Source organism: Pungitius pungitius, chromosome 17 (genome assembly GCF_949316345.1).
Source record: "Pungitius pungitius chromosome 17, fPunPun2.1, whole genome shotgun sequence".
In the NCBI taxonomy this organism is placed as follows: domain Eukaryota; kingdom Metazoa; phylum Chordata; class Actinopteri; order Perciformes; family Gasterosteidae; genus Pungitius; species Pungitius pungitius.
Genome location: NC_084916.1, coordinates 3839641 through 3866411, shown reverse-complemented (window position 1 = coordinate 3866411; position 26771 = coordinate 3839641). Strand labels below are relative to the sequence as shown.

At 45.5% G+C, this 26771-nt stretch overlaps 1 protein-coding gene and 1 long non-coding RNA gene across 3 annotated transcripts in view; one reads left to right on the top strand and one right to left on the bottom strand.

The window, feature by feature from the left end:
- Window positions 1–23291, bottom strand: part of LOC134107051 (H-2 class I histocompatibility antigen, Q9 alpha chain-like) — a 66954-nt gene extending 43663 nt beyond the window's left edge. The window contains exons 1-6 of one of the 2 annotated variants that reach the window (XM_062558328.1): window positions 23162–23291; window positions 12781–13047; window positions 3708–3986; window positions 2962–3258; window positions 2580–2687; window positions 1863–2179 (exon numbers count right to left, since the gene is read on the bottom strand). In XM_062558328.1, coding sequence (XP_062414312.1) covers window positions 2103–2179; window positions 2580–2687; window positions 2962–3258; window positions 3708–3986; window positions 12781–13047; window positions 23162–23231 — 1098 coding nt within the window. In that variant the 5' untranslated portion in view covers window positions 23232–23291 and the 3' untranslated portion in view covers window positions 1863–2102. Of the gene's footprint in view, window positions 1–1862; window positions 2180–2579; window positions 2688–2961; window positions 3259–3707; window positions 3987–12780; window positions 13048–23161 lie in introns of those variants that run through there. The other variant, XM_062558329.1, reaches the window with a different exon arrangement.
- Window positions 23292–25664: 2373 nt separating this feature from the next.
- On the top strand, window positions 25665–26263 carry LOC134107177 (uncharacterized). The gene is made up of 3 exons (XR_009942664.1): window positions 25665–25800; window positions 25967–25995; window positions 26153–26263. It is a non-coding gene; the product is annotated as an uncharacterized LOC134107177 (long non-coding RNA).
- Window positions 26264–26771: the final 508 nt, after the last annotated feature.

Genomic DNA, 26771 nt, shown 5'->3' with positions numbered 1-26771 from the left:
ACATGGAATCACAACAACACACAAACATCTGGAGCAGTGGAGCATTTATTGAACAGCAAGACAAAGGAACAAAAAGGGAAAATGGAGCCACTTCATCTACAAAACCACAAGTGATTTAGAGCTTCACTGTTCTACTCCCACGAAACCAAGAAGGAAAACGTCTCTCCATCCTAAACAGCAGTAAGAAATATTCAAGTACATTTCAATCAGTGTGTCCCAAATTTAAATAATATGATACTTCAAAACTGATCAAAAGACACCAATAAACATACTCTGATTTATTCAGAAAACCCTAAAATTATTATTTTCTTCAGCCTGTTAAATTCAATGTAAAGAAAAACACAAGCAAAAGATTTACAAAATCGGAAAATAAATGTTCTAATGTCTATATTTGGTCTGTTTGTGTGTGTGTGTCTTTTACAGAAACCCAAACAGCAGAAGCATCAAAGAGTAAATCTGGTGGAATAGTTTGAGATGAACACACTCGTCTGTGAGGACTTTGATGCTTTCATTGATTTAAACTAGGGCTGTCAAAAATAGCGCGTTAACGGCGTTAATTAGCTGTTTGTTGTTAATTACGTCAATTTTTTTGACGCATTTCACGCATGCGCAGTGTGACAAATTATTCAGGTCAGTAAAGTGCCTCTTCCTCTAGGGAATGCACTTCATCCTATACAACACATTACTGCCACCTGCAGGCATATGTCAGGCCGTCAGGTTCAGCAAGTCGTTTGCGCAAGAGACCCGCACCCCCCCCCCCCCCCCCCCCCACCCGTTCTCGCGCAGCAGAACAGAGAAAAAAAGCTCCGCCCAGCAGAGCTTGGCTAAGAGCAGCGCTGAGGTAAAGGAAAGACCATCGGAGAGACCCGTAATACTGTTCTGAAACATGCGGAGGAAGGGAGGCCAATGCGATCTAAATCCTCCCAGGTATGGGAATATTTCACACTGAAATGGGGGTGGTAGCGGATTTCTTTGCAGCGCCAGTCGTTCTAATCGCCGCGCTCGACTTCAAGGTGTAACCTTTATTATTGTTCGGTCTGAAACGGCGCGCCCAGTGACGGGTGGTGCAGCAATATTGTTGTTCGGGTGGAAATCGGGAGAAAGGTCGGTCCGGGAGATTTTCGGGAGGGGCTTTGAAACATCGGGAGGGTTGACATGTCTGGTCATGTCTGGTCATCGCAGCCCTGAACCATCAGGAGCACAAACTCACAGCAGAGTGGGATAAACTGCAGAGGCTCGAGACCCTTCTAGAGCCATGCAGGGAAATCAGTCTGTGACTTATCAAATAACATTGCTTTGATTATTTTCTGAAATGAATTAAAAAATCAAATATCAATAACATGTATTTATGTAAAAAATAATAATAATGATAATTATGTATCTGTGTCCTGTTATTTATCTTTAGTATGCATTTCAGAAAGAAAAAATGGTTAGGATTCAGGTGTGATTAATCATGATTAATCCACTGAAAATTCTGATTAATTTGATTAAAATTTTTAATCATTTGACAGCCCTAATTTAAACGTCTCCTAAAATAATCCTCATTTTATTTCATCAGAGGAAATTCAACCTTTTTATTAAAACCAAACAACCGAAATAATTAAATGTCACTTTTGATGTTTCCTCACAGTTTCCAGATGTCCACCAACCCTGATTCACACCGTTTAAATGAAAGATGAATAAGCCATAAATTCACAGTTTATGGAGAATAATGTGGAGACATCGGTTGTTGATCCAGAGGAAATTTCACCCATTAATTTGAAGAGAGAAACATATAAAACATAAAAGAGAAAACTAAATAATTTACCACAAACTAATTTGACTCCATTTGGATAAAGATGTTTTAGTGAGTACCTAGAAGTTAGTGTAAGAGCTTTAAATATCAGACTTTATCTGAGGAGCTGATGTGAAGCTTTGTGTGTCTTTCTCTTAATAATCGCACGTCTCATGGAACCAAACTGCACCTTTGTTGTAGAACAAGTCAAAGAGTGTCTTTACATGAGAAGCTCCTTGTGCTCATACTGAGGGAAGCTTTGTGAAGCAGCAGCTGGGAATAGTTCATGTCCCACATGGAGCTACTCACTGTGTGCAGGACGCTGACTTCAAGCTTTAGGATTCAGTTCCTCAGAGAGCTCAGAGCCTTCAGTAGAAGAATGGAGTTTGGTTGAAGAGTGTTTGGCTGAATTAAAAAGGAAAAAGAATTTTGGTGTCAGTGTTCTAACAGCTTCCTCCCAGTAGATACAATCTCAGTTTTCTTCACTAAAACTTAAAATGACTATCTGAAGAATGTGTAGAAACAACTAACAACGTTTAAGTGTCTGTCGAGTGCAAAACAAGTTTTGTATAACGTAGTATTGTCTAAAAGGTAAATGGCACTAAACATAATATATGAAGAATATAAGCTAATATGATTTAATAACATTTACATAATAATAAATCTTACAACGACATGAATTTGCTTCTTCTAGTGATGAAATCATGACATCATGTGACTTCAGTGTCTCATTCTGGATGAAAGCATCAACTCAAAGCCTAAAATCAAATGCTCCTCAACACTGGTCTCTGATTGGCTCTCTCACCGTTCCTATTTCTCTTAGACACCAAGAATCCAACCACAGCAGCGATGATGACGCCAAGAACAGCCACAGCAGCGATGATGATGATGAATGTGATGCCAGCAGGTTTCTCTGTGGAGCACAAAACAACCAAAGAGTCTCAAGCTGAACAGATGAAGCAGGTCACAAGAGAAGAAGATAAGAAGAAGATGTGTATTAATGTCGACTAGTAAACAGAGTTCAGAACTCTTGCTGTGGTTTAATTCTGATCTGAGCCTTAAAATGACAACAATTAAAACAACATGAAACAAATGAAAGAAAACACAACTTTCCAAATCCAAAACACACAAAGTGAACAAAGTGAAGGTGTGCGTCCCTCCGTCACCGCTCCGGGTCTCAGACCTACCCGTGTTGGTCCTGGTCTTGTCCAGTTTGGTGACCATGTCCTCGTCCACACCAGACAGCTGGAACACACACTCGTACCTCCTCCAGTCTTCAGTAGGGACGGAGGACAGTTTCAGGTCAACCCTCATCTGGAAGGTCCCGTCGTGGTTGGGGAGGATCTCTCCGAGGTCCACGTCCTCATGGAGCTCCTCTCCATCTTTCCTCCAGAAGAGGGTGGCGCTGTCGGGGTAGAAACCTGTAGCGTGGCAGCTGACTGGAGAGGAGGGAGTCTTGTGGAGGAGAGACACTGAGGGACGCTCTGGAGACACAACAGAGGGACTGGTAAGAGGTCCTTTATTAATATTTAATGTGTATTAATATCACTCATCTTTGATATAGTGTATTTATAATGTATTTAAGTTTACTAAAAGAATGAAATGTCTCTAAAGTTTCATTGATTAAAGAAGGGAGACAAACAGATGAAGAGGGGTCAGACAGATTAGAAAGGGAGGAGGACAGTGTGAGAGAGTAAAGAGACTAGCGAGATGGACAGAAACACAGCTGAGACAAAGACTGGAGGGACAGAGTGGGGACAGTTGTGAGGGGGGAAGTGAGGGAGGGAATGCAGTGAAGGAGAGAAGGAGTTAAGGGGGGGAGACATTTCGGAGACACAGTGGTTCTCTGTGTGTTGCTGACATGTTGCTATGAAACAACAGAAGGTCTATGAGCATCGTGTCCATGGAAGGACATTAGATCATGTGATCCTACCGGTTCTCATCAGAGAGCTCCTCCCGTAGTTCACAAACTTCTTCAGCGACTCGGGACACAAATGAGTCAGGTAGTTCTTCCAGTATGCTATATCAGCTCTGTTATGATCTAACTTCTGTTTGGTGATGACATGCTGCTGTTTTGGAGCAACCCATTGCTCTGTCTCCAGGTCAAATGATATGAAGTCTTCTCCATCATAACCATGCTGATTATAACCCTTGACCTTGTTGGTGTCATCATCCCATTCACAGCCGACCATGAACTGGTAAATGTGGACACCTGAGAGAGAGAGAGAGAGAGAGAGAGAGAGAGAGAGAGAGAGAGAACATGTTGACATATTTGCTTGATAAAAGAGTTTAGTCATCATCTGATTATCAACGTTCATGTTGATTCATTTTCTGTTCATCGTCTAATTGATCGATGTTTCAACACTAAATAGTCTGAATGTCCACTTTAGTTCATGGACTCTCATCTGTATCATACTCCAGATTTCGGGCTCACATTAATTATTCTTGTCTTTGCAGATGATGTCATAACTATTTTTCATGAATCCATGAGTTGTTCACACTGTAAAATGTCAGAGAGACTGATGAAACCTTGGAAGTGCTTCTTTAGTGTGAACAACACTGAGCAGTATTTCATTCATCACCATTTCAAACAGACAAGAGGAACAAGTCGTCTCAGTGAGGAACCTCAACTAGAAAATATTAGACGTCATCTGATAAAACCTGGAATGAAAAACTGCAGCATCGACTCCCTGAGATCAAGTAAAGCTCATCTAATCTAAGCCAACCCAGTCTCACAGCAAAACATGTAATAGCTACGTTGGTCCACAAGGGAAAACATATAATTGGGTCCGTATACTTTTTGATCGTCTCTTTTACCGTAAAAACCATAAAACGAAAACACTCGTTTCTCGTTTTAGATCCAAAACGGGAAAACGGACGTGGGCGGACGTTGTCTCCTTTTTCGTTTTTAATAAATAACGGTTTCTCGTTCTTCGTTTGGAACCAAAAATCGCGACCAACTGACTTTTAATCCCTTTTGTGGTTTTTCCCATAAAACGAAAATACGAAGTGTAAACCGGTAAAAATCGCAATGGAACGTGTGTATGCTAGAAATCCATCTGCGATGCCACCGGTAACCATGGTAACACCAGGAGAAAAGTTCATTAACGGATATAAATATATAATCCTGGTCCGACGGGATGGGTTAGCAGCAGTAGTTGACTACAAACACACGTTGCTCTTGGCTCTGAGATATATATATACATATATATACTGTATATATATATATATATATATATATATATATATATATATATATATATATATATATATACACATACATACATACATACATACATACATACATACATACATACATACATACATACATACATGCATATATATACACACACACTCACCTAAAGGATTATTAGGGAACACCTGTTCAATTTCTCATTAATGCAATTATCTAATCAACCAATCACATGGCAGTTGCTACAATGCATTTAGGGTTGTGGTCCTGGTAAAGACAATCTCCTGAACTCCAAACTGAACGTCAGAATGGGAAAAAAAGCTAATTTAAGCAATTTTGAGCGTGGCATGGTTGTTGGTTCCAGACGGACCGGTCTGAGTGTTTCACAATCTGCTCAGTAACTGGGATTTTCAAGTACAACCATCTCTAGGGTTTACAACGAATGGTGTGAAAAGGGGAAAACATCCAGTATGCGGCAGTCCTGTGAGCGGAAATGCCTTGTTCATGTTAGAGGTCAGAGGAGAATGGGCCGACTGATTCAAGCTGAAAGAAGAGCAACTTTGACTGAAATAACCACTGGTTACAACCGAGGTATGCAGCAAAGCATTTGTTAAGCCACAACACGCAAAACCTTGAGGCGGATGGGCTACAACAGCAGAAGACCCCACCAGGTACCACTCATCTCCACTACAAATAGGAGAAAGAGGCTACAATTTGCGAGAATTCACCAACATTGGACAGTTGAAGCCTGGAAAAATGTTGCCTGGTCTGATGAGTCTCGGTTTCTGTTGAGACATTCAGATGGTAGAGTAAACAGAATGAGAACATGGATCCATCATGCCTTGTTACCACTGTGCAGGCTGCTGCTGGTGGTGATGTAATGGTGTGGGGGATGTTTTCTTGGCACACTTTAGGCCCCTTAGTGCCAATTGGGCATCGTTTAAATGCCACGGCCTACCTGAGCATTGTTTCTGACCATGTCCATCCCTTTATGGCCACCATGTACCCATCCTCTGATGGCTACTTCCAGCAGGATAATGCACCACGTCACAAAGCTCTAATCATTTCAAATTGGTTTCTTGAACATGACAATGAGTTCACTGTACTAAAATGGCCCCCACAGTCACCAGATCTCAAGCCAATAGAGCATTTTTGGGATGTGGTGGAACGGGAGCTTCATGCCCTGGATGTGCATCCCACATTTCCATCAACTGCAAGATGCTATCCTATCAATATGGGCCAACATTTCTAAAGAATGCTTTCAGAAGTTCTGAAGACGAAAGGGGATCAAACACAGTATTAGTATGGTGTTGCTAATAATCCTTTAGGTGAGTGTATGTTCCACGCATTGTGTTGCTTAAGTGAACGCCGAGAGATAAGTTAGTTCAATGAGACGCAGAGTAAACGTGTTCACATCTCCAACAGTATTTGGCAGAATTCATGTATTTAAACCATAGATTTATCTAGATCACATACTGTATGTCGAACTCGCGACCTGCCGCCGGTGTCCGGCTGCACGTCTAGTGCGGTCCGCGCCACCAGAGTGCGTACGGCCGTACAGTTTGTCCCTCCCGTCAGCCATTCGTGCCGATCGTCAGTGGCCCGCATTCGGTCAAAGTGGGCAGTATTTGGCCTGAACCTGAAATGAGTTCGACAACCCTGATCTAGGTTATTACAGATGTATTTAATGCTGTTTATTTCATGTGATTTTTAGGGTTAATTTGCAACCATTGTTGCAAAGAGGGAACATGTCTGGTTTATTAATTAGCACTTTTCAGGCTTCATTTTTGGATCAAAACGATGCCGTGCTTGTGCTGGTCGATACAGAGACATATAAAACAGTCTCTCTCTTCCCTGTGAGCAGCTGCTCCGTTGCCATGGATACTCCACTCTGTCAGTTTGTCAGTTGGTCTCAGCCAGCGCAACCATAACAGCTGATTAGTGGAGTCACATGACACAGTTATGCTTTCTTTCAACATGGTGTGGATTCTGTGTATAGCGCTGTCTCTATGAGCTCGCTAGTGACTGCAGCGGCTTCAATTCAATTCATTTTATTTTGTATAGCCCAAAATCGCAAATTACAAATTTGCCTCAGAGGGCTTTACAGTCTGTACACATGCAACATCCTCTGTCCCGAAACCCTCACATCGGCACAGGAAAAACTCCCCAAAATATGAAAAAACCCTTCAATGGGGAAAAAAGGGAAGAAACATTAGGGAGAACGTCAGAGGAGGGATCCCTCTCCCGAGATGGACAGACTGCAATGGATGTCATGTGTAAAGAATCAACAATGTAAAAATGTACAATACATTCAAATCCTCTAACAGAAATGATACAAGTAATTGCAAGTAGCAGAACAAGTGTACAGCAGGACCACTGCAGGGACAACCACCATCAGATCGAACCACCATCCACAGAGGCTTCTGTGGGGAGGGAGAGCAGAAAGATGTTGGTTTATGATGACAGTAATATGAATCATATTTAAAGTAATGATGCTTACTTTAATTATGATTAATATTACTGTCATCATAAACCAACATCAGCACAGCCATGCCAGGAGTCAGAACCAGGGTCCGCACAAAACTACGATCCTCGGAGACCTGCTACGCGAGAAAGCACAAAGAACCCACAGAAAGAAGCTGAATTAGTGATGTACATTAATAAAACATGGATTATTGTGCAAGGAGAGAGTGAGAGTGTGAGAGTGAGAGAGGGGCTCGGTGTGTCGTAAGAAGTCCCCCGGCAGTCTAAGCCTAGAGCAGCTTAACTAAGGGCTGGTCCAGGCTAACCTGAGCCAACCCTAACTAAAAGCAACATCAAAGAGGAACGTTTTAAGCTTAATCTTAAAAGAACTGACCGAGTCTTCCCCCCGGACTGAAAGTGGAAGCTGGTTTCACAAAAGAAGAGCTTCATAACTGAAGGCTCTGGCCCCCATCCTACTTTTTAAAACTCTAGGAACCACAAGTAGCCCAGCATCTACGGAGCGCACATGCCTTGTAGGGCAATACGGTGTAACAAGCTCTTTAAGATAAGACCGTGCCTCACCAGCAAGTGCCTTGTAGGTGAGGGGAAGTACCTTAAATTCAATTCTTGATTTAACAGGAAGCCAGTGCAGAGAAGTTAATACAGGAGTTATATGATCCCATTTCTTAGTTATTGTTAATACATGTGCTGCAGCATTCTGAATCAACTGGAGAGGTTTAAGCGATTTACAAGAGCAGCCTGATAACAAAGAATTACAGTAATCCAGTCTAGAAGTAACAAATGCATGAACTAGTTTTTCTGCATCACTTTGAGACAGGAAGTTCCTGATTTTCAATTTATTACGTAGATGAAAAAAGGCAGTCCTTTAAGACTTCTGTATATGAGAGTTGAAGGACATATCCTGGTCGAAGAGAACTCCAAGATTTCTGACGGTGCTGTTGGATACCAGAGCAATTCCATTAATTTTGTTTCACGCGACAGCTGACTTTGAAGGCGCTCTGGGCCTATTATGATAACTTCTGATTTTTCTTCGTGGTCACAGTTACTCACAGACGCGCATCTCTGTGACTCACAGCTGATCCGTATTAGCTGATTAGTGCAGTCTGACATGACCTGAAGGTATTCAGGTTTTACAAGGGACATTTCAGAACCTTCCTTTCCTTGTCTCCACCCCACCTCCTCCCGAGGTGCTCCGTTGCAGTGGATAGTTTCACACGCGTGCTGCACTCTGTCTCACACAGCTGAACCATAACTGCTGATTAGTGGAGTCACATCACGCAGCTATGCTTTCTATCAACAGACCAACATCATGAACTCCCTTGCTTGCCCACCCCCCAATACCATAATTTCAAAATGAACCCACCATGGAGGGAAATCTTACTGTAATGTTTGATGAGGCCCATAGATTAATAATTTCTTAGTTTTCTTAGTTTAGGGTCACTGTGGGTGAGTGGGGAGCGCGGCCGTCCTCCAATCAGAGGGTTGGCGGTTTTAATCCCAGGCCCGGCTAACCTGCATGTCAATGTGTCCTTGGGCAAGACACTTAACTTTCACTTCCCAGCATTGCTCCTCTAGCTGGGACTACAGTGTGTGAATGTTAGTTACTGATGGGCAGGTTCCACTGTGTATGGTAGGTCTTGTCATTAGTGTATGAATGGGTGAAGGATGTCATGTAGCGTTAAAGCGCTTTGAGTGGTCAGAAGACTAGAAAAGCGCTGCACACATAAAAACACAATAAAAGCCTCAATGATTATCTGTACCTCAACCATAAAGCACAGAATGAAACTGTTTTGTTGTATGTATGTATGTATGTAAGTATGAACTGCTCTTTCAAATACTAGTACTTTCTTCTACTGCTACTACCACTAGTACAACTATAACTAGTACTACTACTTGTATTACTACAAAAATACATGTTTTAATTCTCAACTTTTATTATTTCTGTATTTTTTTCAAATTCAAATCAGCTTCTCCCATATTTGTATTTTTCGCAATTCTTTAAAATAGTTTCAGCTTTTCCTATGTCTATTCTTTCAGCAATGATTAGGATTCTTTTCAGCTTTTATTGTCACGGTTTGGTCTCCCTTCCTGTTTTAGTTTGAAGTTTCATGTTCCTTGTGGTCCTGGGTTAACTTCACTTCCTGCCTTGTCTTGTGATTGCTTGAGTGTTTCCACCTGTGTCCAATCACCTGCACCTCCCTTGTGTATTTAAGCCCTGTGTGCCTGTTGTTCTTTGTTGCGTCATTGTCTTACGTCACTCGTCGTTGGAGCACGTCATGTCTTTGTTTGGGAATAAAGAGCCCTTTGTTTGGAAAAACTCTGCGTTTGAGTCCTCCCTGCAACCTGCTCCAGCCCGACCCTCTGACATTTATTACTGTATTTTTTAAAATTCATATACGCTTCTCCCATTTCGCAATTATTTCAAGTTCATTTCAGCTTTTCTCATTTCTGTATTTTAAGCAACTTTATGAAAATTAATTTCAGCTTTATGCATTTAAACACATTTTCAGAAAGAAATGGATTTTCTAGTTATGCCAGGGCAAGCACAGAATGGATTGCGGGGTGAGGAGGAGAAAGGCCTTGATAGAGGCCCCCGGACCGTACATCCTGTGGTCTGCACTGAAGGGGACAAAAGACCAACTGGGCGGACTTTCTCTTATTTCAAACTGTTACGTGCCTCGGCCTGCTTGTGGGAGGGGGGGTGTGTGTGTGTGTTTTGATTTGTGTTCCCACAGGTGTTCTGACACACCCACCATGCAGTAATCTCCACTGCCCGCTCCCACTAGTCACCCTCACCCACAGCCAATCGACTTCAGGATGCATGGCTTAAAAGGAGGTCGGGAGGGAAAAACAAGCGGCAGAGCTGTTGGAGAGAGCAGAAGGACTGTTGTGAAAAATAACTTTTGGAAGGAACTATTGTTTTGAGCGGAGCTGTGTTCAAGTGACATTTTGTTTTGTTTACATATGCATTTGGTCATTTGAACTGGTGAAGGTTAAGTTATTTTTGTTATTCTGTCTGTTGTTATCACGTTGTTTGTACTATTCAGTTTTTGTTTCTTCAGTTGGGAAAAGGGGACCGCACAATGGGAGTGTGTAGGTAAGAGACCCTGGGGTTTACATACTACCCGTAGATAAACCTCTGTCTATATACACTAGGAAAGAACCGGGGCGGACCACCCCCTGTATTTATCATAGAGAGTTTAGCAGACTGGGTTTGGACTAGATAGGTTCGAGTCTTTTTCATTGGTTAATTTCTTTGCTTTGGTTCGGCTCAGCTCCTTTTCCCCCACTACCGTATTATAGGTAAAATAAACCTTGTTTAAACGATACTGTGTTTTGTTGGTTCTGCTTGTACGGCCACACAATTTTTTCACTTCACCCACCTTGTGGCCAGCTCACGTGTGACAGCGTGTTACGGTATCCTCTCTTTAGAGGAGTAACACAAACTGTACAGTAAAGTTTTATGGAAATATACATGGGCATCGAGGAAAGAAAATGACAACTATAGTGGCATTTTTGCTGACTTTGCCTTCAATTATCTCAAAAAGTACACAGTAATATTTGATGGAAATGTACATGGTTATAGAGAGGTCCATCTGGACATCCTGAAGTTCGCCTACAGAGCCAACAGGTCTGTAGACGATTCTGTCAACATGGCCCTCCACTTCATCCTCCAGCATCTGGACTCCCCAGGAACCTACGCCAGGATCCTGTTTGCGGACTTGAGCTCTGCCTTCAACACCATCATCCCGTCTCTGCTGCAGAACAAACTCTCAGCTGCACGTGCCAGACTCCACCAAGTGGATCACTGACTTCCTGTCCAAAGGGAAGCAGCACGTCAATCTGGGGAAACATGTCTCTGCCTTTTGGTCCATCAGCACTGGTTCCCCCCAAGGCTGCGTTCTTTCCCTCCTGCTCTTCTCCCTGTACACCAACATCTGCACCTCCAGTCACCAGTACGTCAAGCTCCTGAAGTTTGCGGATGACACCACCCTCATTGGACTGATCTCTGGTGGGGACTAGCTCGCCTACAGGTGGGAGTCTGACCATTTGGTGTTGTGGTGCAGCCATAACAACCTGGAGCTCAACACCCTGAAGACAGTGGAGATGGTTGTGGACTTCAGGAAGAACGCAGCCCCACCTTCCCCCCTCACCTTGTGTGACTCCCCCATCACCAATGTGGATTCCTTCTGTTTCCTGGGGTCCATCATCACCCAGGACCTGAAGTGGAAGCTGAACATCAGCTCCAGCACCAAAAAGGCTCAGCAGAGGTTGTTCTTCCTCAGGCAGCTGAAAAAATTCAACCTGCCAAAGACGATGATGGTGGACCTCTACACGGCCATCATCGAGTCCATCCTGTAGCGTGTAATCAGCTCTGCAGAGAGGGTGATTGGCAGCAATCTTTAGTCTCTCCAGGACTTGTTCGCTTCCAGGGCATTGAAGCGGGCTAGAAAGATTGTAGTCGACCCCTCTCACCCCGGACCTCCCGCCACACTAACAGTACCTTCCCTTCGGCAGTTGGGTTTTCAACCGAGCCGACTGACTCTCACTCTCATGTACATACACTTTGTCACTTTCACTTGTAACTTTCTGTTTAGCTGCTGTAATTTATCTTTATTTCTTAACTTACTAACCTATAGCTTTAGCGTACTAACCCATAGCATATATTTTATATTTTGATCTTATTGCTGCACTACGTTGTCTGTTGTCCATTATTGTACTGTCTTCCGTCATGCACCAATCGCCAAGTCAAATTCCATGTATGTCTAACATATGATGGCAATAAACGTTTCCTGACCCTGATTAAGTGTCAATAGTGTATTACCCAGCTTGGATCTGGTTTAAAGAGTTCAAAGATTAAAAAAAGAAAAATACAATGGCATTATTGACTTTTCCTTCACTTTTCTCAAAATCTGTACAGTAATATTTGATGAAAATGTACATGATATAGAGGAAGTCAACCTGAACTAGGATCAAGTGTCAAGAGTGTTAGCCATCTTGCATCTGGTTTAACCCTTTTAGTCCTATAGGCGTTTTTTAGGCTTCATGCTCGAAATTGCATTTACACACTAAAGCTTTCCTTGTGGACCAATGTAGGTATTATATATTTTGCTGTGAGACTGGGTTATCTAACCTGGAGTTCTAGTTAGGATGAGGGGAAATCTTTATCCTCAACAACACAGAAAAGTATGTTTATATCCGTATATTTAGGAACTGGAAGCAGAAAATGTTTCAGTCAGGAAAAGACCTCCAATTGTTTAATTTGTGTGTGTGTTTATGTACTAACAAAAGGATGTAAATATAAACATAGTGTGAAACATAAACAAACCTCCAGTTTGGTTGAAGCGTTGTTTTGCTGTTTCAATGTTGGCTTTGAAGTCCTGCTGTTTGCCCATAAGGAGCTCAGTGTACCTCTTCCAGTACTGAGGATCATCCTCTGTGACTCTGCTCATCCAGTCCTGTCTGGGTTCTACTCTCCTGGTGTTACTGTCATAGTGAACAAACTCTACTTCATCCACCAGCCCAACAGCCACAAACTCTGGGAAGTTTGGGACTCCAGAGGACCCAGTGAAGAAATACTTCAGAGAGTGAATCCCTGGAACCAAAAAGGAATCATTTTCACTTCTGATGTCACACTTTAATAAATCAATAATGATGTTGTTTTCCTGCAAACAGAATTCAAAAGAAACACAGAACATCCAAGACACCCTGATAACATCTGTTGTGTTTAACAACTCAATAAATACAGAAATAAATGTTTACTTTGATATTTATGATTCAGCTTCTAAAACATTATATTCTGAAATGAAATATTAAATAAGTCACATATTTAGATCATCATTTGTGTTCCTGACTTTCAGGGATAGAAATCAGTTTGTTAGCCATGTCCAATAATAACGGGGCTTTAACTCTCCTTTATGCCGTCAGTGTGGTTTGTGTCTGTAAGATTCAGTAATAAACAGCTGACATTTGTACATTAACCGACTGTATTGGACATGAACTAAGCGGAAGTTAAACGAGAGCGTACAGCCGGTCAGAATATGCTTCTTCTTCTAGTTTTGAATTCATTTAATGATGCTGAGATCCTTCGACAAGATGTTAGGAGTGATTGGCGAAGTTTTGAAACCAGGAACGCGCTTGAAGAGGCACATGAGCCGCTGTAGCGGGTGGACACAATACGACCTGCAAATAGCGCAGCGTCTTACATAAAGGGATGTACGTCTTAATGCGAGGCTTTAGAAATGAACACAAAGGGAACGAGAACCTGAAACGAGAACCCATTTTTCAGTGACTGTGTTACGTGCCTACTGGACAAAAGAAATGTATAACATTTTAGCAATAAATGTTACTGATCTGTTTTACTTTATATCAGTATTAGCTGGATGAATTAGAATATTTAAAAGTCTCAGCACAGTAAAATGTCTGCAGGTGTCTGAGAGTTTCGAATTATGTTTCACAATCCTCCAATGTCCTCTTTGTCTGAATTCATAAGTCATATTTAGGAGTTTTTATTTCAGCACTGGTCACTAAAACGTTTTGCAAATCTCTGAGAATAAATCTATTTCCTGTTAATACAAACACTCAGCGGGTGAAAAGTTTTGAACATGTCACCATTTTTCTTAGTAAATATATTTCCAAAAGAGATACTGGCATGAACTTTTCACCAGATGTTGGTAACAACCCAAGTAATGCATACACCATTAAAAAAAAAAAAAAGAAGTTCAGAAATAAAGTTCTGTGTAATAATGTGAAATGACACAGGGAAAAAATATTGAACACGCTTACTGATATTTATTCAAGCCTTTGTTGGTAATGACAGCTTCAAGACGCCTCATGTCTGGAGAAACTAGTCGCATGCATTGCTCTGGTGTGATTCGGGCCCATTCTTACACACAGTTTTCAAATCTTGAAGGTTCCGTGGGCATCTTCTATGAATCTTGATCTTCAGTTCTTTCCATAGATTCAATGGGATTTGAGTCAGGTAATTGTGGGCCATTCTAGCAGCTTTGTTTTCTTTCTTTGAAACCAGTTGAGCGTTCCCTTGGCTGTGTGTTTGGGATCATTGTTTTGCTGAAATGTCCACCCTCGTTTCATCTTCATCCTGGTAGATGGCAGCAGATTTCGGTCAAGAATTTCTCTGTAAATTCGCCCATTCATCCTTCCTTCAATTATGTGAAGTTTGCCAGTACCATTTGCTGAGAAGCAGCCCCACACCATGATGTTCGCACCTCCAAACCTCACTGTTGGTATGGTGTTTTTAGGGTGATGTGCAGTGCCATTTCTCCTCCAAACATGGTGTGTAATAGGGCATCCAAACAATACCATTTTGCTCTCATCTGAGCACACTACATGCTCCCAGTATTTCACTGGCTTTTCCAAATGTTGAGCAGCAAACTTTAAACGAGCTTAAACATGTTTTTTTTTCCCCCAGCAATGGAGTCTTGCGTGGTGAGCGTGCATACAGGCCATGGCGGTGGAGTGTGTTAAGAGTGTATGGATGCATGTAACTGTAACTGGAGTCACGTGATATCGATAGCACCATGTTCCATATAAGGGCATTGTTTCCGCCCTTACTCTCTCTCTACCGGGTCTCTCCCGAGAGCGGGCAGTTTAGCATGTTTTGCAGGTAATACACAATGCCACGAGCTCAATGGCTGAAGAGATAAACGTCTGGACGTCCGTTCATCCTCTGGTATTATTACTTCGCTGCGAAGGTAGGCCAAAGGAGTAAGCCTACCTAAAAACAGGTTATGGGCCCAGGAACCGGGAATGATTCCAAAGTTTGACGGACTTGTGCGTCGATAGCTAGCACGACCACGCTAGCATACAGAAGTATCCAAAAGAGCTAGTTTAGCATCGGGAGTACCGGGAAGCTAACGCTAAATCAAACCATAGCAAACCGAAGCAAGAGCCAGTGGTCCACGTTTGCCAGGAGAGCAGAGGAGTATGAGCTCTGGGAAGAGAGGATGCTGTGCTGCATGCACGGGGTGGGGCTGAAGCAGACCTGACGGAGCCCGCTGAACGACTGTCGGAGGAAGACAGGACTAAAGATGATAAGCTGAATGTGGACGCCTACTGTGCATTGGCGCCACTACTTGACAACACAAGCTTGGGGCTGATATTCAGAGACACAAAGGACAAGGGCCGAGAAAGCCTCAAAGTATTAAGAAAACACTACATCGGAAAAGGTAGGCCCCGGATTGTTTCCCTGTACATAACAATGACAGCGCTAAAGAAAGCTGACAATGAGACTAACCAAATACATCATCAGAGCTGAGCAGATCATTACAGCAGTCAGGAGTGCAGGCGAAGCACCGAGTGAGGGACTGATGATGGCGATGATCATGCGGGGATTACCGGAGAAGTACAAGCCGTTCACACTGATGGTGACGCATGGCTCAGCCGACATAACACTGGGAGAGTTCAAGGCAAAGTTAAGGAATTTTGAGGCCTCAGAAGACGTAGACCCAGTCCCAGAAGAGGCAGGAGAAAGGGTGCTGAGGGCACAAGCGGCGCCGAAGAAAAAGACCGGGCCAGCGGAGATAGTGTGTTGGCGGTGCGGAGAAAAGGGCCACAGAAGGGATGACTGCACAGAGAAAGTCTGGTGCAGTTTTTGCAGAAGCAGGGGGCACACGGACAAAGCGTGCACAAAGAAGGAGCGTGAACGGAGCGCCCGGTGTGCGTGTGTACAAGATGGCGGCGGTGGCCATAGGTCCGGTTGTGAACCGGACGGCGACCGGGGAGCCGTGGGAGGAGAAGACCGTACCTTCAGAGCAGAAACAGGAAATGCCAGTCTCTCAGGGAAGGCGCTGCATACCCAGAGAAGGGGAATGATCGTGGACACGGGCGCGTCGTCCCACATCCTCAACGATAGGAGTAAGTTCAAAAGCTTTGACAGCACTTTCAGGCCGGAGAGACACAGTATGGAGCTCGCCGATGGAAAGCGTACTGTCGGAGTGGTGAAAGGGAGGGGAGACGCACAGGTATGTCTCATAACCAGTGAGGGGCGCCGGTGTACAGTGACTTTAAAGAACGCTCTCTACATTCCCTCGTACCCTCAAGAACTCTTCTCAGTGAAGTCTGCTCCCGCTAACGGTGCCAAAGCCGGGCTCACCGCCAACCCAGGGAAGTGTGCAGTTGGACGGAGGGAGGTACGGTATCTGGGGTACCACTTGGGGGTCGGGCAGGTGCGCCGTCAGGTGGACAAGACAGCAGCTATTGCGGCCTGTAGAAGGTAAAACAGACTCTCTGTGGGGAACCGACGAAGGAAAAGACGTTATAGTCACCGGATGGCGCAAGGTTTGAAATCTATGTATACAAGAGAATGTACTACCTGCAAACCGAGTGTGATCTAGATGATGCGTGTCACGTCAGCTATGAGATCCAGACATGGCATGAGGTAATGGGTCATTGTAATTTTGACGATATCTTGAAACTGCAGGACGTGACAGAGGGCTTGCACATTAAGGGTCCAAAGCACAGGCCTGATAAAGAATGTGCAGTATGCATAGAGGGGAAGTTCACGCAGATGAGAAACAGAGATCCGACTGACAGAGTAAAGACACCGCTTGAACTGGTGAACACAGACCTAAACGGCCCCCTAGTTTACTACCCCGGTAAAGGAAAAGTGCAGAAGCACAGGCTGGTAAAGTTTGTCATCAAGACGACCTGTGAAAATGAGACTCAGACACAGGAGCTAGGACTGGATCTTATAGGAGATCACGATAAGGAAGTAGAGACTTCACAGCCTAGTGTACCGAACACCGATATTTTGACTGTAGGTACACAATCCGCATCAGAGGACAACCGTGAGAAGAACCCTAGGGTGACACCACACGACAGTGGGAAATACCCTACCATAGAGCGTAAAGCCCCGGGGTATCTCAGAGATTATTCTCTGGAAGATGCTGATGCCGACAGTACACTCACTAGTGTAGATTATTGCTACCGAGCAGTTTGTGGTGTACCTCTGACCTTTAAAGAGGCCATGACATCAACTGAGTCAGGAAAGTGGAAGAAAGCAATGGACGAGGAGATGAGGTCCCTAGAGGACAACCAGACCTTTACCATGACTAAGCTACCAGAGGGCAGGAAGACAGTGGGAGGAAAATGGGTGTATTCGATCAAGGGAGACATTGACGGAAACGACCAGTACAAAGCTAGGTTTGTAGCAAAAGGATACAGCCAGAGAGCAGGGATAGATTACGGCGAGACGTTCTCACCAACAGCGAATCTGACAAGTATACGTGTAGTGATGCAGAAGGCAGCCCAAGACGATTTGATTTAGCATCAAATGGATGTGAAAACAGCTTACCTACACGCCCCCATTGATCGAGGTATCTACATGGAACAACCTGAAGGTTACAAAAAGGAGGGAGATGAGCTGGTGTGTAAACTAGAGAAGTCAATCTACGGCTTGAAGCAGTCAGGGCAAAATTGGAATGAGATGCTCCACATGTGCCTAGTAGATGACAACTTTATTCAGAACCCGACAGACCACTGTGTTTACACAAAAGAGGAGGACGATGTCCAGGCGTTCCTGGAGGCCTTCGAGGTGATGGCGGGGGCATGCGGCTGGGAGGTGGAGGAGTGGCCGATCAGGCTCCTACCTCTCCTGACAGGAGAGGCACAGGCGGCGGCCATGGGGCTGCCTCCGGCGGCCCGACGGGACTACGCGGCCGTACGCAAGGCCGTTGTGGACAGACTGGGGCTGCTGCCCGAGGACCACCGACGGCGATTCCGGCGGGCTAGGTTGGGGCCGGAGGATAGGCCGTTCGCCTACGGGCAGCGGCTTAAGGACGCCGCGGCCAGATGGCTGCTGCCGGACAGTGCCGGAGGGGGACAGGCCGTGATGGAGAAGGACGAGCCGCCCTCCACCCGACCAGCAGCAGCAACACGGAGGCAGCGGCAGCGGCAGCAGCAGCCAGCAGAGCAGCCCATACCAGCCCCACAACGGTCACTTTTCCCCCCAGCCCGCTACTCACCGACTGCAGCGAGCACCGGCACCATTCCCGACCCACAGGGGGGTTCTCAAGCGCCAGGGCAGGAATGTTGGAGGTGCGGGGCGGCCCGGATACCTTCGGAGGGAGTGCCCGCTGATGGAAGTGGGGCAGGTGATCCGGGGGGCCGGCGCTCCAGCACCTTTCCCCGGCCCGGGAGCGGCGTACAGCGTTCCGGTAAGAATCCAGGGGGGTACACGCCAGGCGATGGTTGATTCGGGCTGTACGCAGTCCATGATACACCAGAGCCTGGTTCGGCCCAGGGCATTGGTAGAGGCATCGCGGGTGAGGATACGGTGTGTGCATGGGGATATTCACGAGTATCCCATAGTGTCCGTGGAACTTAGGTATATGGGAAAAAGCATAGCGTGAAGGTTGCGGTTAGCTCCCGCCTGACGCACCCTGTAATTTTGGGTACAGATTGGCCGAGGTTTAACAAGCTAATGGGGCGGACTGCCGGGGTGCGTTCACGGCCGACAGGGACATGCGTTATGTGTGTTGTGCTCAGCGGTGACGCGAGGTCGCCCGACGCTGCAGACGGGGAGGGGGCACCGGCGGAGCCTCCCGTGGAGACTCCGTCGGTCCCCGGACTTCACTCCATGGAAGATTTTCCACTCGAGCAGTCTCGGGACGACACTCTACGCTCAGCCGACCAAGTGATAAGAATTGATGGTCAATGGGTGCGCCCTGACGCAGCGCGGTCATATCCGCACTTTTCATTGATTAGGGATAGACTATATTGAGTGAGTCGTGACACTCGGACGGGACAGGAAAACAACCAGTTGCTGGTGCCGAAAATCCGCCGGGAAACTATTTTCCATGCGGCTCATTATAACCCTATGGCGGGTCACATGGGGTACGAGAAAACACTAGACCAGATAATGACCCAATTTTATTGGCCAGGCATCCGGGGGGACACGTGCCACTGGTGTGCGTCCTGCCCGGAGTGTCAGTTGGTTAATCACACGGCCATCCCGAGGGCGCCGTTACGTCCTCTACCATTGGTTGAGGTTCCGTTTGAACGCATCGGGATGGACCTCATCGGGCCATTCCACCGGAGCGCACGCGGATATCGCTTTGTGTTAGTCCTCATGGATTACGCAACCCGATATCCGGTGGCAGTGCCATTGCGCAACATCTCGGCGAAGAGTGTCGCGCAGGCTCTGTTTCAGGTCATCTCCGGGGTCGGAATCCCGAAAGAGATTCTGACGGACCAGGGCACATCGTTCATGTCGCGTACACTGAGAGAACTTTACGGGTTACTGGGCATTAAGTCCATTCGTACTAGTGTGTACCACCCGCAGACAGACGGGCTGGTAGAACGTATGAATAGGACACTGAAGTCCATGATCCGTAAATTTATTAGCGAAGATGAATGTAATTGGGACAAATGGCTCGATCCTCTGTTGTTTGCAGTCCGGGAGGTCCCCCAGGCCTCCACGGGATTTTCTCCCTTTGAACTTTTGTTTTGCAGGACACTGAGGGGGGTGCTGGACCTTATTAAGGAAAACTGGGAGAAAGGTCCGAGCCCCGGCAAGAATGAGATCCAGTACGTCCTGGACCTGAGAGCAAAGCTCCACACACTGGGTAGGATGTCACGGGAGAATTTGCTCCGGGCCCAGGAACGGCAACAACGGCTGTACAACAGATGAGCCAAGCTGAGACAATTCACACCGGGAGAAAAGGTACTTGTATTACTTCTTTCTTCCAGCTCTAAACTCCTGGCTAAGTGGCAAGGGCCCTTCGAGGTCACACGCCAGGTGGGGGATGTTGATTATGAGGTGGTGAACCTCCTCAAAGCCTGGAGGGAGGTGGAGTCTGTTTCTCTGGTTTCCTCAGTATCAGAAAGAGAGGACCTTGGGCCGGAGGTGCCAAAAGCGGCCAATCCCACCCCGCTCCCGTGTGAGGGACGTCTCTCTGAGGACCAGAGGACAGACAGTGCCCAGTTGCAGAAGCGGTTTGCTGATGTGTTCTCCCCCCTGCCAGGCCGGACCAACCTGATAGTTCACCACATCGAGACTCCCCCAGGGGTGACGGTAAGGTCACGACCCTACAGGATGCCCGAACACAAAAGAAAAGTAGTTCGGGAGGAATTAGCGGCTATGTTGGAGATGGGGGTAATAGAAGAGTCCAACAGTGCCTGGTGTAGCCCCATCGTTCTGGTGGCTAAGAAAGATGGGGCTGTACGGTTCTGTGTGGACTATCGCAGGGTGAACGACGTGTCACGATTCGATGCCTACCCAATGCCCCGGGTCGACGAACTCCTGGACCGGCTGGGCACTGCACGTTTTTTTACAACCCTGGATTTAACTAAGGGCTACTGGCAGATTCCCCTGTCGCCAGAGTCCAAAGAGAAAACTGCTTTCTCCACTCCGTATGGTTTGTACCAATTTACCATGCTTCCCTTTGGCTTGTTCGGTGCCCCGGCCACGTTCCAGCGCCTCATGGACCGGGTGCTGCGTCCGCACGCCGCATATGCGGCCGCCTACCTGGATGATGTCATCATCCACAGCACCACCTGGGTGGAGCATGTGCGGCGGGTGGGTGCCGTGCTGGAGTCGCTGAGGCGGGCCGGGCTCACCGCCAACCCAGGGAAGTGTGCAGTTGGACGGAGGGAGGTACGGTATCTGGGGTACCACTTGGGGGTCGGGCAGGTGCGCCGTCAGGTGGACAAGACAGCAGCTATTGCGGCCTGTAGAAGGTAAAACAGACTCTCTGTGGGGAACCGCTCCTCCACACACCTAACTTCTCCCTCCCCTTTACTCTGCAGACCGACGAGTCGGACAGGGGGCTGGGGGCCGTTTTGTCCCAGGAGGTGGAGGGGGTCGACCGCCCCATGGTTTACATCAGCCGCAAACTGTCGGAAAGAGAGGCCAGGTACAGCACGGTGGAGAAGGAGTGCCTGGCCATCCGGTGGGCTCCCTGCGCTACTACCTCCTGGGACGCTCGTTCACCCTCTGTTCGGACCACGCCCCGCTCCAATGGCTCCACCGCATGAAGGATACCAACGCCCGGATCACTCGGTGGTATCTGGCTCTACAGCCTTTTAACTTCAAGGTGGTCCATAGGCCGGGGGCGCAGATGGTCGTGGCAGACTTCCTCTCCCGCCCTCTCGAGGGAGGGGGGGGGGAGTAGGCTAGGCCGGACGGCTCCCCGGCCTAAGTCGGGCGGTGGGGGTATGTGGTGGCGGGCGTGGTTTTGGCTCGGCTGCAGGGGGGAAGAGAGGGGGAGTGGTTCCGGGAACGGCGCCAGGTGGAGGCAATGAGCCTCAGCTGGGGGGAAATAATGATCAATTGTGTCCCCATATAAGTTCCAGGGAGGCGGCGAGCAAGGAGGACAAGCGAGCGGGACGCCTCACGAGCTGGAAGCACGAGAAACCTAAAAATACACAATAAAATATATTGAACCTGCACTCTCGCTGCCTTCTTCCGGAGCCCCTTGCACCCACAGCGTTACAGTAGGCCAAAGGAGTAAGCCTACCTAATAACAGAGTGCATTACTTACTGCATTACTGTTTTCTTTTAGACAACAGTACCGGTTAATTGCAGGTCTTTTTGAAGCTCTCCATGAGTGGTCCTTGGCTCTTGGACAACTCTTGTGATTATTCTTTTCACTCCTCTGTCAGAAATCATGCGAGGAGCACCTGGTCGAAAGAAATTTCTGGTGAAATGATTGTCTTTCCTCTTCCGTATTATGGCCCCAACTGTGCTCACTGGAACATTCAGAAGCTTAGAAATGCACCTATAACCAATACCCTCATTAGGTTGCGAAAGTCTTGAGACCGCTCTTTGCTTTTACCCATCATGAGATGTGTCTTGTGTGACACCTTGGCAATGAGACCTTTTTGTAGGCCATCAGTTGGGACTGAACAGCTGATATTAATTTGCACTGACAGGGGTCTGGATTGCTTTTTAATTACTGATTAATTTTTGATGTTTTCAGGTGTTGTCTCGGCTTTACCTTTTTGCACCTCCTTTTCTTCATGTTCAATAATTTTTCCCTTGTGTCATTTCACATTATTACACATAACTTTATTTCTGAACTTCTTTGTTTTGAGTTGTTACCAACATCTGGTGAAAATGTCATGTCATTGGCTCTTTTGGAAATATATTTACTGAGAAAAATGGTGACCTGTTCATAACGTATTTCACCCGCTGTACATACACTCTTCAAATTCTGCAGAGAGATGCTGGACGTTTGAGGCTGATTCTGACATCAAAATAGTCCCAATATTAAATATTTCATGTTTTAATATCAACTAAAATCAACTTTGAGCTCAGACTGAGTTTGACATTTCTTCACTTCTCTTTCTTCTCACTCATCAGACAACATGTACACACCAATATATCTGCAATAGGCTTATATCTACAAGGAATATTGATGACGGATTTATCGGTCCAGCTTGACCAAACAGCGTCAGTGTGACGTCATCTGCGACGTGCCGCGCTGCGTCATGCTCCCATGTTTGCCTCAAGAGCGGTCCCTCAGTTCAAGGTCCCGAAGACAGAGACAGCAGAGTGAGACAAACACACTTCTGTCCTTTACACAAACTCACGAGAGGAAACACGTGCGCACTTTGACAACATTTGTTACTTTTTACAACTTTCTCTGACGTCATCGAGAGACATCAGAGACACTTCAACTGATGACTGCAGCCTATGAGGACACGAAGCGTCTCTTCTTCTACAATTAAACAAAGCGTTAACTCACGTGCTGCAGCGGCGTGAAGGCTTATCATCAGGAGAGCCAGAACCGAGCTCTGCGCACCGAGACGTCGCATTTTAAGTTCCGCTCGTTTTACCGGGAAGGAGAAAAGGTTTCACGGTCCGTTCTGTTCCGGGATCAGTCCTTAATTGAGGGAGGAGGAGGAGGAGGACCGCTGACTTCAATGTCCTGCTACACCTCGATTGTTCTCTTGACGTCTTTCAGCTTCCTCCTGTTCATGATTTTATTTATTTAAAACAAAACTAGAGTCGATGGCAGAACCAAAGATTTGTGAAATCCTTCCTGGTTGGAAGCCACAAACTCAGCTCTGCTCCTCACACAAGTACGTTGTAAATATTCAGAGATACTTTGTAGACCCCTGAAACACTGTGTAGTCCACCTGGAACATCCCAGCTCTTTGTTTACAACTATAAAATAAAATTAAAAAATACAACCCTTCACTTGTGAAAAGTGTATCACCATCATCCAAACGTGAGACTAAAGCTGCTGTTATTTCCATCAGACTCAGAGTGAGAGTACAGTAAAACATCCCAATGATACCCAATGAAGGATCTTTGACTGAGAACGTTATCAGTTCTTAGCTTCTGACTGAAAGTCAAACCCAGTCAGACTACAAGCTGCTGAAATCAGTCATACTTGCTGTGTTTCATTGTTCTGAAATACAGCAAAGAGAAGTGATTCAACCCCTTTAAAGGGAGCACAGAGATGATCCTTGCTGTAATCTGCTTATCAAATCTGAGCATTTCTCAGTCAACTTTCTCATGTCTGAATTACGCAGTTTTCTCCGTTTTGTCTTCAGAGTCATCATTCAATAGGAGATTGTTCCTGTTACAAAGAAATCAAATGTAGCAAAGCTCTGAAAGACACAACGCTTTAGTGTTAAAAGCTCTTAGATACACATTAAATAAAATGTAACACGTACTTGTTTGAGTTGCCACTGAGCCTCGCCCTCCCTCTGAGGACACCTGCATGCTGCCATCTTGTTTGCTCCTTTGTTTGGACGTGTCAGACACACAAACATGTCTCGCTGTAAAACACACACACAGCTCATCATTTTATCACATGCAAGTAAAAAAAAGGAAAATATATGTTTTTCAATTTTGGGCTATTAATTGTTTTATAAACCTAAATTCTCCAGATAAGACTTATTCTCTGGAACAGGCAGAAGTCAGGAATCACACCAAATCTTCCCAGAATGCAACCTGATTCATTCTCACACTGTCTGTAGGTCACAGTTCATGAGGCCTTTACGGCTGCATCTCTTTCAGGAGTCGGGACCAGTCCCACAGCGAACAGCTCTTCCCTCTGTGCCGTTTGTGGGAAATTAGCTGATGAGGTCATTGGGTTTGGTTTTGGTTTCTAGTGTGTGACGCTTCTGCCACGATGTGCATATTATGGCAACCACAACTTGGATCTCTGCCTCGCCTCTGAAGCTTCTTGCCCTCCTCGCTTGGCCACATTCCTCTGGAGTCGAAGACGATACTTTCTGTGAATAAATAATTAATCATGAGCAGTAATAAGGTGTCTCCAGCTGCCTCTAAACCTACAATACATTGTTCCATATAAAGGAAAATAACCTATATGGTGAACGTGTTGCATAGAAAGGAATTGTACTGACTTAAAAGGACAAGTTGTTTGTTAAAATAATATAATAACACTCGTCTGGTCTCTCTGGAGGTGATGGTCACCACCTGTGTTAAACTGAGTAATTAAAACAAAAATGTTTGTGAACACTAACGCTGTGAATACAGGTCCATTTAAGATAGTTCATTGTCTGTCTTGTCCTCATCTGACCTGTGTTGTCACAGACTCTACTTCCTCCAGACGGCACACTCAGATCTCGCTGTGTGCTTTGTCTATTTCTAATGTACACATCACACTAATTGAATATAACATTCTTATAATAATAATAATGATAATAATAATAATCATGTGATATTATTTCCATGAATGAAACCAATAAGGTCACATGAGGACACATAATGCTAGTGACCTGATTCATTATTTTTTGGTGTCGTAGAGGGGCTGGTTCTCCCTGAACGGGCTCATGTCACGGTTTGGGTCTGCTTGTCTTATTTTGTAGCTTTCTTGTGTCTCTGGGTAACTTCACTTCCTGTCCTGTGATTGCCTGATTGCTTCCACGTGTGTCCAATCACCTGCACCTCCCTTGTGTATTTAAGCCCTGTGTGCCAGTTGTCCTTTGTCGCGTCATTGTCTTACGTCACTCGTCGTTGGAGCACGTCTAGGTTTTGTTTGGTGAATAAAGAGCACCTTCTGTAAACGTTGAATCCTGCGTTTGAGTCCTGCCTTCTTCGACCTGCACCAGCCCGAACCTGTGACAGCTCATGGTCATTGTTTGCTGTTTGCCCAGTAAAGACATCCTGCACATTTACTATATATGCGATGGCCTCTGTGGAATATGGAAGTCTTCAAATAAAAGACTTGAATCCAGCTGGTCCACTAAGATGGACGTTCATGTGTAGGAAGTATTTAAGGCTTGAACTCCTCTCTTGTCCTGTCAGGGTTCAGCTCCCCCTCCATCGAGGACTCCATGGCGATGGTGGGTGTGGCGCTGGTGCTCTACGGTCTCATCAAGTTTGTCTCTTGGACCGTCACCAGCTCAGGTAACAACGAACCCAGACACAAAGCCATGTGTACAAACTAAGAATTGATTGATTGATTTGAAACTACAAGACAGATTGATACTGTCTCACCATTTTCATTTAATTAGATTGATTAATAAGATATTTTAAATCCATTTGTGTGACTCTTCATCGTTTCACTGCACAGGCTCAGATGAGGCTGGTCAACAAGAAAAGGTGATGATCCTCTTTAAACTATTAACTAATCCCAAATGTATGGTTCTGGATGCTTTCACCCAGACCGCTGGTCCACTCGTACGTTATTATAACCCTGAAGAGGCTCCTGCTTTTGCACGTCTCAATCAATAATGACTTCTACTCCTTCCACTTACAGAAGGACAAGTGAAGAAGACTGAAGTCCACTGCTGGGAAGTGTCCAACAGAACCAACCGAGCCGCCTGTTTTTGGTTCTAAGGCATCAGTGAGGAAGGGCCTATGTTTTATAGTGTGTATATATATATATATATATATATATATATTATTAGTGCATCTTGTCACTGACCCTTGAAAGGTGCCAGAAACTTAGAGGAGTTTTGGAGTATTTTTGTGGAAGATGTTAATGCTTCATTATGTCCTTTATATTTAAGAAATAAAACTAAAATGACATATTTTGTAAAGAGTACAGGACAGAAAAATAAATATAAAACCCACATGTGGTGGCGGGCGTGGTTTCGGCTCGGCTGCAGAGGGAGAGAGAGGGGGAGTGGCTCGGAGAATGGTGTCAGCTGGAGGTAATGAACCTCCAGCTGAGGACAATTGACACAATGACTCCCCAAGCTATTTAGGAGTGAGAGGGGAGCGAGTGAGGAGGTAGGATAAACCTGTGAGAATAAACTGATCGTCAAACGATGAATACGTGTCCGGCTGTTATTTCGATCCCCCACGAACCCAGCGGTTACACCACAAAATCCTCTTTTTGTAAATATTGAAAAAGAAATGTATGTATATTTTGA